Source organism: Syngnathoides biaculeatus, chromosome 6, assembly GCF_019802595.1.
Source record: "Syngnathoides biaculeatus isolate LvHL_M chromosome 6, ASM1980259v1, whole genome shotgun sequence".
In the NCBI taxonomy this organism is placed as follows: Eukaryota; Metazoa; Chordata; class Actinopteri; order Syngnathiformes; family Syngnathidae; genus Syngnathoides; species Syngnathoides biaculeatus.
In genome coordinates this window covers 22,030,914-22,047,706 of record NC_084645.1, presented here as the reverse complement: position 1 = coordinate 22,047,706, position 16,793 = coordinate 22,030,914, and the positions used below count along the sequence as shown (strand labels likewise).

Below are 16,793 nucleotides of genomic sequence, written 5' to 3'. Positions count from 1 at the left end.
AGGAAGCTACGGACAGCGTGCGGCGAATCCTTCCGCTGAGCTTGAGTTAACGTCCTCGTTGAATTTGGCGCATTCACTCGGTAAAGTCGTGTTCAATATCCAGATTGAAGGGGAACGTCACCAAGGATGGGACCGCAAATACGATCTTTAATTGGGAATAAATTGCCATTCTGGAAATCCATCCATCTATTTATTTTCTCCCGCTTCTCCGGGTCGGGTCGCGGGGGAAGTGGCTTCAGCAGGGATACCCAGACCCACTTCTTCCAGCTCTTCCGGAGGGACCCCGAGGCATTCCCAGGCCAGCCAAGAGAGACATCGTCTCTCCAGCGTGTCCTGGGTCGTCCCCGGGGTCTCTTTCCGGGGGGACATGCCCCGGTGTGACGGTCTGAGCGCTGCCCCGTGCTGAAAAGTCTCCTTGTGATGAATGTGCGTGCGTTACTAACAGGAGAACTCTGGGTACGTAGCAGACGCAAACTGGGAAATCTCCCGGTCTCATAGTTCCCCTTCTTCTACATAGAGGGAGCTCACCCTAATATTCATGGGCACCGTCCCATTTTTGGGACATCATGATTTTCACACATCATATCCTTCAGTATATCGAAATATTTAAGTCTTTTAATCTGAAGCCATAATTTGGTATCAGGAGAGGATAACCCATCAGTCAAAGTTAGCAGTTAGATTTTTGGGACGAGATTATAAATTAGTAAAGTTATCATACAACTTAACCATCAACGAAAAAGAAGTGTTGTTTCCTTGATCGTGGCCTGTTAGGAGACTTTTACCTCAATAAGGTAAAAAATTGCCACCGTGCCCATGAATGGGTTAAAACAAAAATTGTTAAAAAAGATACACACATGTACGTTCGCCATGCGCATCACTCACCAAGAGACTTTGCAGCGCAAAGCCCGTCACACCGGAACACCGTCCGGGAGGCACCTCATCTGGCTCCTCTCGATGCGGAGGAGCAGCGGCTTGACACTGAGCCCCTCCCGGTTGACCGAGCTTTTCACCCTATCACTAAGGGAGAGCCCGGACACCCTGCCGGAGGAAACTCATTTCGGCCGCTTGTATCCGGGATCTTGTTCTTTCGGGCGAGGGTAGGAACGTAGATCGACTGGTAAATTTTGGAGTGCGCGGAGAAAACCCACGCAGGCACAGTGAGAACATGAAAACTCCACACATGTAGGGTCCGGGATTGAACCAGGGACCTCAGATCTGTGAGGCCAACACTTTCCAGCTTCCCCGCCGTGCATTCTTTTACTTTTAACGTAGATCGACTGGTACATCCCCACGACGGACCGATACAAAGTCAAGCTTTCTGGAAATAATATTCTCAATCTGGATGATGCAATTTGATACAATTCATCAACAATTCCATTCAATTTTGCTCAGGAAGTAAGGAAAAATATTTTCTAACTATGCAATCTGGGTTGAACTGAATCAAAACGAGTCGTTCCAAGGTCAAATTGGATCTGTTCACGTCGTAATTAATAACAACAAAAGAATCATGACGTTGAAATCGTAAAAGAAATCACAGGAGTGAACAAACACAGCCGCAACCTGCCTGAGCGCTTCACTGTAGAAAAACAAGCGCGGAGCAAGTGTTTGCGTAAACTCTTCCCTCCCACGGCAGCGAGTGGGAGAGGTTAAATAACAAAAAGCGGACGCACGACGACGACGCAGGCAGACAAAAGTGACAGAGAAACAGACCTCCAGGAACAATCTCCAGCTGCCAGCCTTTATTCCAGAGTCGCGCTGGTCCAATGAGAACACGCTGTCCTAAATTACAGTGACAATGACATGTACAGTGCGTGCGTGCGTGCGTGCGTGCGGGCCCGAAAGCCGCATGACGCCAATGACAGCCTTCGCGAAAACTGCCCAAGGGCAAAATATCGTATTCATAATTTATACCTAGAGAAGTGCCGATTAAGAAATAAACAACCTCGTAGCAGATGCTCGTGAAAAATAACAGCATGCAGGCCGACGCCACCAAAATCATTTCAAAGGGATAAATTGGGCATCCAAGTGGCGCTTTAGCAAAAATTCAAACGTGGAGCAAGACGGCAACGGTTTCTTCTTCTTCCTCGGTGCCGGCCCGCGAATCCGAGTCTTATTTCATGTTTGAAGTATTTAACATTTGCCAAGTAAGACGTCGGCACGCGCCAGTGATTTCTGGACGTCTTTTAATTACGTAACTACTCTCGGTTTTGTTTTGGCTTTTTTTTTTTGTTTTTTTTTTTTACCTCATTAAACATTCCGGGCTGTCCACTTGCGGCTATTCTTCTCCTTCAATGAGAAGCAACAGTGCTGAACTTATTTAAAAGACATATTTTGTCATATTTCCCAGCTTTATACAGTACATGTCAAATCATTCTTAATTGTGGGCAATGAGGGACGATATACTATATAGTTAATATATATTACAATTATTGTCCTGTTAGCCGGCACGGTAATAGTTTTATATATATAAAATGGGTAATGGTTTCAATAACACCAGCAATTAATTATTATTATTATTATTAGAATTATTAACTATATAGTATATCGTCCCTCATTGCCCACAATTTTTGCTACCATGGAACGGTGGGTCAGCTGGAAATCGTTGGCCTCCCAGTTCTGAGGTCCCAGGTTCAATCCCGGACCCGCCAGTGTGGAGTTTGCATGTTCTCCCCGTGCCCGCGTGGCTTTTCTCCGGGTGGGCACAAAATGACATCCCATAATGTTTCAACCACCGGAGGCAGAACTCAGTTCTGAGCCAGATGACGCTGACCCACCAGAGAACCGACTTCAGTTCCTCCCATTTTTTTTAAGCTTGCCATACGTGTTAGTTTAACCTAATATGAAAAACTCTCAACTCAAAATTCAGTCCTCCATAGTTTTCAGTCTTTTCACATTTTCGCCCAACATTTTCAAATATGTCAAATGTTTCGACGCAAATCCATGAATTCACTTTAGAAAGTCTTTAAGAGGGCGGCACGGTGTTCCGAGCTGGTAAAGCGTTGGCCTCACAGTTCTGAGGTCGCGGGTTCAATCCCGGACCCGCCCGTGTGGAGTTTGCATGTTCTCCCCGTGCCTGCGTGGGTTTTCCCCGGATGGGCACTCCGCTTTCCTCCCACATCCCAAAAACATGAAACATGAATTGGACACTGTAAATTGCCCCGAGGTGGGATTGTGAGTGCGGCTGTTTAGCTCTATGTGCCCTGTGATTGGCTTGCGACCAGTTCAGGGTGTAACCCGTCTCCTGCCCGTTGACAGGTGGGATAGGCTCCGGCACTCCCCGCGACCATCGTGAGGATAAGCGGCTAAGAAAATGGATGGATGGATGGATGGATGGATGGATGGATATTGTCCCGTTTTAAGTGCAGCACAGAGCTAATTAAAGATGACTGCTGTTAAAATGTTATTATAATACATCATTATAACTTATTATATGACATTTGAATACTAAAATGGAGTCACTGATGACGTAGAGGTACACACGCCTGCCTTTGGTGCGGGCAGCGTGGCATCGACTCCCGCTCAGTAACGGTGTCGATACCTGCCCCGCGACTGACTGTCGACCAGTTCGTGGTGTAGTCCGCCTTTCGCCCGAAGCTGGCTGGGATAGCTTCCGGCTTTCCCGAGACCCTCATGAGGATAAGCGGCTTGGAAAATGGATGGAAGGATACTAAAATGTATTTCGACATCGTTTTAAAACCAAACACAAACTCAGTGTTATACGCTGCATATTATATTTGTCGTACTAATATAAAAAGACGTATCCATAAAATGTGTCATCCATTTTCTGAGCCGCTTATCCTCAAAATGGTCGCGGGGCGGCTGGAGCAAACTTTGGGGGGGGGGTACACCCTCAACTGGTCGCCAGCCAATTGCAGAACACATACAAAAAAATGCATTCTCACTTATCATATTTTTATTATTGTTTCATTTTCATGATTGCTTTATATGTTTTCATTCAGTGTGACTTCACTGACCAGTCGGCTGAGTTTGGGTCTTCCGTGAGCTCTTTGTTACCCATCAGGCAACATTTCATCACAGGAGACAAGTTTAACCCCGTGTGCGTTTTCTCGCGGGTCGAGTGGCTTTGAGCCACACCTCCAAGTGCAACAATTCTATTCTTGCCATCAAGTAATTGTCAATATCGCCGAATTAATTTAAAAAGGGAGCAAAACACAAATTTGCCGGCCAGACCCCTTAAGCGCTTCTTCATTCAAGTACCTTTCAGCAGCAATTAGCCGCTCTTTTACAACCACTTTCCAGTTAGTTCTAAATCTCAAGTGGACGAGCGTTTTAGGCCCCCACTCATGTTCCGGTGGGTTCACACCAGGGCTCTTTTCTCCTTGAGGAGCACGGTGCACTAGTGGTTACCACACAGTTCTGAGGTTCGGGGTTTGACTCTCAGAGTTAGCATGATCTCCTTTTCTGGTGGCACGAATTATTATGCCAGTCGCTAATTCTTGGCGTGCGAAAGTGTCTGCACCCGCTTTGTCCCAAAGGGTGTGAGGCTTCCAATTTGCTAAAAGGCTCTACAAAAATGACAAAAACAAATATTTAGCATTACATATTAGAGCGGTTCTTACCTAAAGAAGGCATAAATTAAAACATGTGTCTGTGGAAAAAAATACCGGAACAATCAAGAATTAGTTTCGAAAGGGCAAATGAGCCGTTCGTTGCTCACCTCCAACTCTCGACTGCGGGGTCAAGCCTACAATGAAGATCGGGGGTCCGGTGGCGAGGCGAGTGGCAAATAACGGCCCTGCGACTGATGGAAAAAGCCAGTCAAAGTAAAACCTGGATTGCCAATTACATCTCGCTAACGGACAACGAATGCTTCAACCTTTGGTCCAGCTCAGTACTGGACTGAATCACATTGGAGTTGAATCGAATCAGTGTTGAATTTTAACTTTGGAGTTGCCGGGAAATCGCGCAGTTCAAGAGTTTGAATTGTTGCTTGTTTATTGGGAGGGGGGGAGGGGGGGGGGGTTTCCCACTCCACAATGGATGGTTGGATTAATGGCGCATGTCTGCCTCACGTTCTCAAAATTCGGAGTTGAAAAATCTCGGCCCCGGCCTTCCAGTGTGAAGTTTGCTTTTTCTCCCCGTGCTTGTGTTGGTTTTCTCTTTATGAAATCATCCCCAAATCCTCCATCGATGCGAATACGAGTGTGAAAGTTTGTTCGTCAGCCCCGCAATTGGGTGCCAAAATTCAGCTAGGATAGGCGAAGGATGGAAGAAAATGGATGGGTGGCGTTTGAGATCAATCATGCTCGCGATAGTAGCTGCTGTGCAAGTTTTTGATACGTTTGAAGAAACACACTGAGAAGGACATAAATAATGCTTGTCTGGCAAATGATAGAAAAAAAAAATGGCGATGAAACGGTCTGGAGGGACAACGTCATTAAAGTCGACTGACCTTTTTCTACGTAGGCTTAGCTCTGGCACGTCGGTGAGTCCATCCTATTAAAGTGGAATTCATCACTTGTGGTTAAAAAAAAAAAAAAAGGCTAAGCGTAATACAGAGGTAGATGAAATGGAGACAGCGGCGTGCGGGTCACATGTGGGCTGAGTAATCAAGCAGTGAAAACAAAAGGGCTGAGAGAATCGGAGTCTAGACTACTTCTTAATAGCAGCGCGGCCATGAATCATTTCTTACACTCTCTTTGCGGCCGGCGAAAAGCATCAGTCACCAGGGAAACTTTGGCAGACTCACTGTTGCCTGGTACTGCTGGAGACTTCATTAACAGATATGGATCTTGAGGCTCAAGGACCCGCTTGCAACAAACCCTTTAGCTCAAACAACGCCAGCCGCAGCATGTCATCGCCCCTTCCGTCTCCGCCGCAGATGCTATCAAGCTGGAGTGAGACAAACTACTGTATGCGCCGCCACTTGATTCTTTTCATCTCTGCCGTGCCTCGCTAATATGGATCGCGCCAGCCTCCGACAGGCCGCTCCAAATGACGGCCTTGGCGGGGAGGTTCGCCCCAATTGGCTCGTCATTTGGAGGGGCGGCTTCGGGGGGAGGAGAGGCAAATATGTTTTTAAAGTGATCTGTGCTGGAGGGAGGAAGCATGTTGATCGCTTGATTTAACACATCGTTGGCCCTTTAACGAGACAACAATGACAAATCAACCGATTGCAAATGATAATCATTTTAATGGGCCTAATTTACCACAATTCCCGGCCTACCGAGCGCACCTGCTTACAAACCTCACCCAGTACATTTGTAAAGGAAATACCATTTGGTACATACATAGGCCGCAGCCGTGTAAAAGCCACAAGTGCCCAGATTTAAACCTACATTGAAACATGAGATATTTACAAAGACGGTACACAGAGAGCTTAATGCTAGCGCCGCTGCGCTAACGCAAACGCTAGCTCCACAGCGCTAATACTAGTGCCACTGTGCTAACGCTAATGCTAGCGCCGCGCTATCAGGGCCAGTTAAAAAAAAAAACATACTGGTAAAAATCACTGAGACACGGCAGTAACACGCTAGCACAGCGCTAACTGGGCCGGCCAGGTAAAAGTGACTTCCTCGGCGCATATATTCCACTCAGTCTCACTCTTACCTTTTCCGCTCGAGTGCCCCCTTGCAGCCGTAAGAAGAAAAATGGACAAATTAGCCGCATCACTGCATAAACCGCAGGGTTGAAAGCGTGTGAAAAAAGTCGCAGCTTATAGCCCGGTATGATTGTCTTCTTGTGATTCGCGTGTATGTTTTGTAAACGTCCGGCCAGTCTGAAACATCCCCATCCATGCTTCAACGTGTGCCATTCGACAACTTGTCATGGTCGCCACGGACGTTTCACAGGGAACGTACAGATGTGTGTACTTTTGTTTTAAGGTTAGGTTAGGGTTACGGTTAGCATATAACGTATGTTAGCTCGCTCGATGTAGAAGAAGGGGAACTATGAGAGCGAGGGATTTTCCAGTAACCGTCTACAATGTACCCAGAGTTCCCCTGTTAGTAACGCATGCGCATTCATCACAAGGGGACTTTTCAGCACGGGGGACCGCTCAGACCGTCACACTGGGAATCACGGTAACTGTTTTATGCATTCCAGCAAATCTAACAGTTTGCTTTGCTGCCGCATCAAGAGCTGCACAATCGACAATCGGGCCAAATCTGAGCATTTTTCTCGGCCCCGCAAAGCGCATGCCTGTAAACGATTGTCCTGAGCGATGGCATCGATCGTGCGTCCGCAATCTGCTTTTCAAACGATCGAGCCGAACGTTGGGACTTGCTAAATGTTTATGACCGCGAATCCTCCGTCGGTGATGAGCGTAACTGTCATAAAAAGGGTGTTACGAATGATGTTACTTATGAGCAATTTGACGACTATTTCTAATTACGTTCTTCGAGAGAAAGTGCAACCGTGCAAGTGATTATAACTGGCTGAAGTTTGAGTCAACTTTTGTTGCGAGCGTTGGAAGTTAGGCAGGTGTTGCTGGCACGCGAGCGAAAGGAAACTGGGTCGCACACACACAACAGGTCCAGACGAGTTTGAGGACATTCACAACGGAGATGGCGAGGCCGGTATGTCTACGTGTATATTTACACGTAAAGCAAACGTCTTTAACTGCAAGTGTACTGCAGACAAGAAATGTTTTCCCGCATTTGAGATTAAAAGAATGTATTGCACTCCAAACTGATGTCAGGCACTTCGGACCTTTCAACAGCACGCGCTTCGATGGAATTAGTGGCTGAAGAAAACCAAATTCGGGTTCTTTTTGGGCGGTGGAGGGGGTGGGCGGGGTGGAGTCTGAAATTGCTAGCCACATATGCTGTTATTATCAATGCAACTGGCCTCTGAATCTACTTCATAAATACAAATTCTTTGCCGTATTTGGATTTTTTTTTTTTTTTACCAAAACAAGTCTCACAGTTGTTGTTCCCTCCTCTCCCCTGGGTAGTTACTAATTCAATAACTTTCTGGAGAAACTAATGAGTAACGATTATTATTTGTTTTTTATGTTGTGACAGAAGAATCTCCTGTGACAGAAGAGTCTCCGCCAGGATGAGGGAAAAGTTTATAAAACAGTGGTGAGGCCGGCCATGACGTACGGATTAGAGACGAAACAACAGGAAGCAGAACTGGAGGTGGCAGAAATGAAGATGTTGAGGTTCTCGCTCGGAGTGAGCAGGTTGGATAGGATTAGAAATGAGCTCATCGGAGGGACAGCCAAAGTTGGATGTTTTGCTGACAAGGTTAGAGAGAGCAGACTTTGGTTTGGACATGCTCAGAGGTGAGATAGTGAGGAAATTGGTAGCAGAATGGTAAGGATGGAGCTACCACGGAAGAGAGCGAGAGGAAGACCAAAGAAAACATTGATGGATGGATGTTGTGAGGGAGGACATGAAGACTGTGGGTGTTTGAGAAGAAGATGCACGAGATGGAAAAAGATGACACGCTCTGGATACCCCTAATGGGACAAGCCGAAAGGAAAAGAAGAAGATTTGTTTTTTATGTAATTCGCCCAAAACTGGCCACATATCCTTATGTGTGTGATGTGCTAATCATTATCAGTACAACATAACGTACAAGAAAAGTAAACACACACATACATTTTTTTTTCATGTCTGGATTCGGCTGCTTTTCAAGCAAAATGTGAAAAGTTTATCAGAACGAATTAATGATTTCTGATGAAGATTGAGAACGTCAGCCACCTGACGACCGCGCCAGCAGCGGCTAAAACGCAAAGCTCAGCGGTCGTTGGGCCGACCCGGAAGACGGTGCACGTCATTAGACCCGCGATTAGCAGCTACTCGGGAGACAGGATTTACAGTCTATCTTTATGGCGACCTCGCCAGATAGCACAATGGCACTTGCGCTGCGCCGTTCAGCTTTTCAACCCCTCCACATAAGCACAGACGTCAGTGATCTGTATGGACTGCGAGTCTTTAGAATATACGGCTAAGCGGAGCACTGTGGAGTGTGGAAAAAAAAAAAAAAACCTTCACCGCAGCGGCCTTTGTGTGGCGAAAAAATGGAGAAAGAAAAGGCACATGTCAAAGCCACAGGTGGCTTTCTAGCCCCTAATGATTATGATGATAGTCGCCCATTAGAAGCCGAAAGAAACGTGGAAAACAAACAACTTCAGCTGTGCACTCAACGGACTCACGTAGTGAGGCCAAACAAGTGTAGGCAAGCGATGAAAACACCAAGTTTCATGTCGGCACACCAAGGATTAAACCTGTGCCATACGAGTCAACTCAGTTCCACAACAAGCAGGGGTTTGCCAATTTGTAAAAAAAAAATTCTCCCAAAACAGAGCTGAACATAAAACGCACAAAAAAAAAAAAAACAACATATATGCATTATTAAAACAACTCTAGGAGAGTCCGCTTTGCTGAATATTGGGAAACACCATAGCTGGGCTAACAGAAAGCATCAACGTTGCGGTGGTATAAGACTTGAAGCAATGGCTATTCAAACACAAGGGGTGTGTCAACACATGTAGACAGACAATCCAATACTGCGAAGCGTATATTCTTCATCCTCTGCGAAAAACAACTAGCATTACCGCAGTTTACCGAGTCACTGATAATAGATGATAAATCTGTTATACTCCCCCTGGTGGTCAGGTTGAACACAATTAATCATGATCCACGAATTTTTTTGCACTCTATGTTTTAAGCATTGTATTACTACTTTTTTTTTCTAGAAAGAACAATTCTAGAAAGGTGCTAGTTGTGAAAAAAATAATATTACAAACATTTTGATGCATTTTCTGGGCAGGAAGCAACGGAGTCACGCTGTATTCCGTTCATTTGAAACGTGAAAAATGATTTGAGATATGACGGGTAAGATGGGCTTGCCCGTCGCCTGATTTTTCGATCAATTATGCAAGATCGATCATATTTTTTTTTCCACTTCCGGAAATCACTCGAGTGACCGTCGACGCTTCGTCCTGACATGACCTGCTCCCCGTTCAAATATATATTCCAGACGGTTACATAATTACTGTCCCTGTTTTTGCTGAGGCAGATGTATAGTCACGCCTATTAATAGAGGCTGATCCCCGGAGAATTCAGGAGGAATTTTTTGCGCTAATGGAATGTGCTGTTCTCAGTACAAAACCCGAGTATGTTTGGATGACTTCAATGGGCCTCGTTTACAATGAAGGCCTGGGGGGGGGAAAGCTAATGTGTGTCTTTGGGGTGTGGAAGGAAAAAAAAAAAAAACACGTGAATAAAAGAACATGCAGGCACCGACGGACGGACGGACGGACGGACTTCCACACGGGAAGGTCAAAGTGCAAAATCATGTCGGACTTTGTCGTCTTCGTGTCAAACTGAGAAGTTGGATTTTTATGCAAAAAATATTGTAAAAGTGTGGAAAACATTGTCATTTTCGTAAGAAAATATTTTTTTTATTTAGAAAATATATTTAACACTCCAAAATTAATTTTCCAGAAAATGACTGAACACCAATTAATAAATTGCTTTTAACAAATCATAAGAATAAAACTTCCATTGATATTTTGTCAAGAGTATATTTTTGTTAATTTTGTACAAAACAAATGTTGTACAATAGTTGCATATTTTGGAATAACATGATTTTTTTTCAATGGAATTAATTTTCGAGATACAAAGCAAAGCAATTTTTTTGGATAGAAAATGGAGAGAATTTTGCACAGTCGTGGAACTGGTGAGACCCGTTGGGGGCTCACAGTTCCGAGGACCGGGTTTCAAATCCCGGTTTCGCCTGTGTGGAGTTTGCATTTTCTCCCGGTGGCTGCGTGGGTTTTCTCCGGGTGGGCACGCCGGTTTCCTCCCACATCCCAAAAACATGCAACATTAATTTGCGACTCTAAATTGCCCATAGGTGTGATTGTGAGTGCGTCTGTTGTCTGTCTCCATGTGCCCTGCGATTGGCTGGTGACCGGTTCGGGGTGTACCCCGCCTCTTGCCCGATCATAGCACCAGCACTCCCTCGACCCTCATGAGGATAAGCAGCTCAGATCACGGATGGATGAACAGTACTTTGGTGCAAAATAACATTTTGCCCACAGCCCACAAACTGTTCATCATTTTTGTCTCTTATATTTAGAAAACATCAATCCATCCATGAACTGAGCCACTTATCCTCACAACCGTCGCAAGAGTCTATTCCAGCTTACTTCGGGCGCTGGAACACCCCAAAAATAACTAATAAAGGATCAAATCAAATTCTTTTTGTTTTCATACTTCTGACGAAATGAAGGAAACCCAGGTGACCGTGATGATGGCTAAACGGTTGTGATTAGCGCAAGAAACCCACAAGCCGGGAGCCGTCGAGCGGGCAGCATGGCGGTTCCTGCCAACTCACCACGCGCCATAATTATCACACGGGGTCGGACTTTAATTTCCCGCAAATAGCCTCAGCTGGACAATTTTGTTCTTGTTTTTGTTGTGCACGCGCAACGTTTTGCAAATGATTAGCTATCTGCAGGGCGCGATTAGCATCTGTCACCTTTCTGCAGTACGTTTATACAGTATAATGATCCGGTAATGGTCGCGGGGGAGGGCAGCCATAGGTTGTGTACTTCAAAGTAGATGCACAGGTGTACATTTTACCCGCAAAAAACCTCCAAAACACTAAATTATCCAGTGTAACCTGCAGATTTAAGGAAAAGAACTCTGGGATACATGTATTATTATTCTCTTTCCTTTTTTTTTTTTTTTTTTTTTAATACTGCTCGATAAGTGAAAACCGATCAATGTTTTGAGGACTAAGTAGCGGCATCCAAGGGCAAGAGCCCATCTACCCCGCATAGAGCCTCAGTGTGGGGTATAATGCAGCGTTGTACACCGCTTCCTTAAAGACCCATTCATGCAGACGCGGCGTCAATGCATAGGAGCGTAAGAAGGGGGCATTTGGGGCTAGATTTACAATCCCCCACCCCGTTCTTTACGATGAAACAAATCACACACAAAAGACTTGGGATGAATGTGTTTCCGAAATACAAACCAAAAGGTTTTATTTTTTTTTTTTCTTCATAGCCTCTGTTTGTCTCTCCATAAAAATAGTGTTCCTCCAAAAAAAAAAAAAAAAAAAAAAAAAAGGGTAAAATAAGGTCATTGTAGTCCATGGAAAAAGCCCCAGATATCAGACAGACATTCATTGTGTTAAACATCAATCTGTTTTTTTTGTTGGGTTTTTTTCTTTTCTTTCCCACAACCGGAATGGTCCGCGAAAGCCCTGTATCGCTGCGCGGCGTTGTCAGTTCCGTTGAAAAATTAGCATCCGAATGAGCCCTTGCAGAGACGAGTCAGGCAACTTCTGTAATGCGTTACTAAATTAGCCCTACACACTACACGAGCCGTTAAGAAGCCAAACCTAAAAGGGAGAGAAACAACACAACGGAATGCAACCCAGGACAGAACCAAGTATTTGCCACAACTGCTATTCGTCTGCACGCCGCGACCGAATTGACATTTATACTGTGTTTGAAAAAATAAACAAAAACAACAACGGTCAAAGCATGACATCGGCAAACGCAGGGTTAAATCTGAGCCGCGGAAAATGGACTGCAATCCGAAAGCATTTGTCTGTTGGCTACTGGGCCCGTCGCGCTCGCCATCCCTTTACACAAATGTTCAAATCCAGCCACGCACGTGACTTGCGTGTCGCTTTGTTTTCCTTCATTGGCTCCTTTGTCGGGAAATGCCGGTTTATTGCATATCGTATTTGGCACGGTAAAAAATTGGAGCTTACGGAAAACGGACGTAAAGAATGTGTTCGTCTTTTACTGCATCCTTAAACACGGTCCAAAAACCACCTTTTTCCGAGCCGGGGAGGACCACCGTCAACCGCTCAAAACAATCTTTAAACAGAGGTCACCTGTTATTATAAAATAGTGTCAAATTTCTTTCTTTTCTAATAGAATCTGCGCGTCTCACCGCTGCCTGATAGTGTCATGTACGTATATAGATATATAGATTTGTATTCTTTGAAGTGATATACGTATGTATAGGCATGTACAAGAAACAAGAAGTCTCTCTACTTCTGTACAAAAAGCAATGTACCATGTTGTTTTCTTTGTGCATTCGACGACGTGGACAAAAAGGTTTGGGCAGAGTCAGAGACAAATCCAGGGGAGGACACGATTCAGATTTGGGTCTCTTGCACCTTCTCCTTTCCGTGAGTCGTCTTTATGACGTAAGGATCGGCGATGGTGCTGATGTGGCTGTGATGCTGTCTGGCCGAACGGTGCAGACTGTTGTTCTGGGTCCAGTGGGCCGCGTAGGGCCCTTGGCGAGACGCCGACACGTAGCCAGGCTTAAAGGCGTTGCTGTTGTGTTCCACTAACGTGGGCAATACCAACCCCGTCTCCTCCGAGCAGCTAGATCCAGAAGTGGGCGGAACCGGAGGAACCTCCTCCTCCATTTGTATGATCTCTATGGTCCTGGCCGCGGCCACCGTGCTCCTCTGTTGATGCCGCTTACGCAACTTATAGAACGCGATCAACATGGCCGCCGCCAACAAGGTCACGGCGACGAAACAGCCGATGATGATTTTGGTGGTTTTCATGACCTCGTCCAGGCTAGCAGCGGGTCCGCTCGGGATCCTGGAAGTGGGGATCGACACCTGCCTTGGGGTTTGTGTGTTTTGGAACAGCACGGTAGGCGTGGAGATGAAGACGGGTTTGAAGACAGAAGGCGAAGCCGGGGTTGTCGGCTTAGGTTTCGGGGTTTCTTCCACCGTCGGCTCCAATACCTCCACGGTGACGGTGGTGAAATAGGACAGATTTGACGTATTGAGCTCGGCGTTGCTGACATTTAGGTAGGCCGAGGCGTTTGAATTCCCTGCCATGTTGCTCACCATGCAGGTGTAGGACCCCGTGTCTGACGGCAGAACATTGGAGAAGTTTAGGGTCCCGTCGTTGAGGACAGATATCCGCGGGTGAACCGAGCCGTGCGTCAGCACCGTGCCGCTGGGCAGAAGCCATCTAACGGAGCTCATGGCGGCCGTGCGACACTTCAGTTCCGCCACCCTTGCCGCCGAGATGTTCAGATCTCTCGGCGCGTCGACGATGAACGGCGCAGAGCACTGAAATGTGGTCTGGTCCACCTCCACAAGGTATCTGCCCTTCATATGGCCTGGGGTGTGGCAGCGTCCACAGCAGGTAGAATTGGTGGGAATGTACTCTCTGAGCCACCAGGAGAGCCACACGACATTGCAGTCACATTTCCAAGGGTTGTGATGCAGATGCAGCTCCACTAAGTAGTGCAGAGGTGTAAAGAGGTTGTGGGGGAGAGATGACAGATTATTATGAGCCAGGTTCAACTCCACCAAAGCTGTGATGTCGTCAAATGCGTTCCTCTCAATGGTGGTGACGGCGGAGTTCATAATCCACAGTTTCCGTAAATTCTTGAGCCCGTGGAAGGCTACGGGTTTGAGTTCAGGGAAAACGTTCTCTGAAATCTCAAGCTCCTCCAGACCCACGAGGGGGGAGAGATTGGGGAACTCCCTCAGGTTGCACATCCCCAAATTGAGGTACTTGAGGTTCTGAAGACCCTCGAATGCCCCGTCAGAGATGTACTCCAACTTTTTCAGTTCGCCGAGATCCAGCCTCATTAGCGAGGGGACGCGATTGAAGGCGTACGATGGGATGCTCTCAATGGGATTGCTCCTCAACCACAATTCTCTTAACTTTGACAAGTACTCAAAGGCTCCACTGGGTATGACTGTCAGCCTGTTGTCAAACAGCTCCAAAGTGTTAAGACTGGTCAGACCGTTGAAGGCCCCCACTTCAATCTGCCTGATGGCGTTCCTGCCCAACTGCAGCACCTCCAAATGGTGGAGGTGTCTGAAGGTGTCCGCCTGTATGGTCTCTATGCTGTTTTCCATCAGGTTAAGGTACCTGGTGTTGGCTGGGATGTTAGGAGGAACACGAACCAGGCCTCTGCGGGTGCACACCACCTTGCTGAGCTGGTTGGTGCATGAGCACATGCCTGGACAGTTCTGCGAGCTGGCCGAGCCCAGCGTCGGGCTGCTAGACTGGCACATACTGAGGGCAGGTACCATGAGGGAGAGCACGGCAAGCAGGGCTGTGTTCCAGGTAGGCTGCACACTAACCTGGCCCAACGGACTCATGATGTGGAGGGCACATTATTCTGCATGGTGGGGGGAGATGGCACGCACCAGAGGACGGATCACCCTAGCCTGGCTGGAGCAACTTGAGGCTCCCGAGTTCCATCGACAGTGCGGGAAGATGCTGCATCAAAATGGAACGCGCCAGAAGCAAAAAAAAAAAAAAAAAAAAAAAAATAAGAGAGAGGCGAACAGATTAGGACAAGGAAGAAGCTGAAGAGGGGGGGGGGGATATGAAATAAACTCAGGAGGAACAATACAAGCTTACCTCATTAGAGTGGAAATTGTTTTCGTCTCCTGGATTTATAGAGTACTTCCATGGGTCAATGGAGTCGGATTCATTCGCCTCTCAGCGTGAATGTACAGGTGGTCCTTGATTGACTAGTGGTTCAAAATGGCTCCTGGTCATGAGGACATCACACTACCAGAGAACAGGTAAGGCCGAACGAGCTTGCCGGGCGAAGGGATCTCTGTCGCCCCAGCTCACCCTACCAGGCCCGAATCTCGCCTCTGCAAAACTGATCCGTGGTGGCATTCCACCGAGTTAGGGGATAAAAAGTAAAAATCAGAGTCCGGCCGTCTCCTGGTCGCCTTGTTCGGCGGCGAGACCTCCCTCAGTGTGACTTTGCCGAGGGCTCCTCAGCTGGTGATTAGCCCTGTTGCGAGAGACTGAGAGACAGGAAAAAGGCTAAAGAACTCCGGGCGCAATCATCCTCCCCTCCTCCTCCTCTCTTCCTCCCCTTTTCCTCTGCGCTCCTCTTGCCTCATCCCAGCGTCGGGCTGGCCCCGGTCGGAGCAGCTGCAGGCTGCCCTGTGCACAGTTAGCAGTAATCCGTCTATTCGTACTGAGGGAGCAGTGGGGGGGGGGGGTGCAAGAGGGAGGTGGGGGTGAGGTAGGGGGGCAGTTGTAGAATGTGGATGCGCTGCACTCCCGGAGCTCAGCAAAAGGCTGTCGGAGAGTGCGCGAGAAAGCAAGAGAGCGCTCTCGTCCTCAAGAGCCCAAAAAAAAAAAAAAGAAAAAGAGGAAGGATGGAATTGTGACAAAGTCAGCTCCCTATCCGAAAAACAGCGATCGAGGACTCGTCCCTCCGTTCGCCGTTTCCCCTTTTGAGCTCGTCCCCTGTGGTGGTCTTGCTTACTTGGTAGTTTTCCCTCCACCGGGGTCTGGCTGAGGTAGTAAGTTGTGTCAGTTGGCCATGTGTGTGGCTGGCTGGCTGGCTGGCTGGCTGGCTGGTGGACTGCTGCAGTAGCCCGACTAGAACAGCGAGAGGGAGAGAGGGAGAGAGAGAGAGGGAGAGAGAGAGAACTAGTGACAGATCAAGAGCAAGGGGAAGATAGAGTGCGCAAAGGAGAGAATATGGGAGGGAGATGGAGAGGAGGAGGAGGAGGCGGCGTGCGAGCGCTCAACAAGGCAGCCAGACCACCGTCACACACAAGCGGGCGGCAGCGGCATCCTAATCCCGGTCTTCTCTTCTTGTTTATGCTCCAATCTCTCTGTCTCCCCCCCCCCCCCCCCTCCTTCCCTCCATGTGCGTCGCAGGCAACTAAGATGCCTGCTCTGCCGACCCCCCCCCCCCTCCCTTTGTCCTTCAGTGGCAACGTGAATGTACTGCTGACGCACTCCTCTCAGCTGCTCGGGCTGCCTCAGAGCAGTGCAATGGGTTTGATGCAGTCTTCCCGTCTATGAACGCATTCGAGCGCCCCCCACTCCC

General features: G+C 47.4%; 1 protein-coding gene and 1 long non-coding RNA gene across 2 annotated transcripts; both read right to left on the bottom strand.

Moving 5' to 3' along the window:
• Positions 1-3,454: 3,454 nt before the first annotated feature.
• On the bottom strand, positions 3,455-5,998 carry LOC133502162 (uncharacterized). The gene is made up of 4 exons (XR_009795381.1): positions 5,654-5,998; positions 5,414-5,457; positions 4,679-4,762; positions 3,455-4,526 (listed from the first exon to the last, which is right to left on the bottom strand). It is a non-coding gene; the product is annotated as an uncharacterized LOC133502162 (long non-coding RNA).
• Positions 5,999-12,065: 6,067 nt separating this feature from the next.
• On the bottom strand, positions 12,066-15,445 carry lrrc4.2 (leucine rich repeat containing 4.2). The gene is made up of 2 exons (XM_061822622.1): positions 15,350-15,445; positions 12,066-15,205 (listed from the first exon to the last, which is right to left on the bottom strand). Exon 2 carries the CDS (start codon positions 15,082-15,084, stop codon positions 13,096-13,098), a length of 1,989 nt encoding a protein of 662 aa, XP_061678606.1. The 5' UTR covers positions 15,085-15,205; positions 15,350-15,445; the 3' UTR covers positions 12,066-13,095.
• Between the last annotated feature and the right edge of the window lie 1,348 nt (positions 15,446-16,793).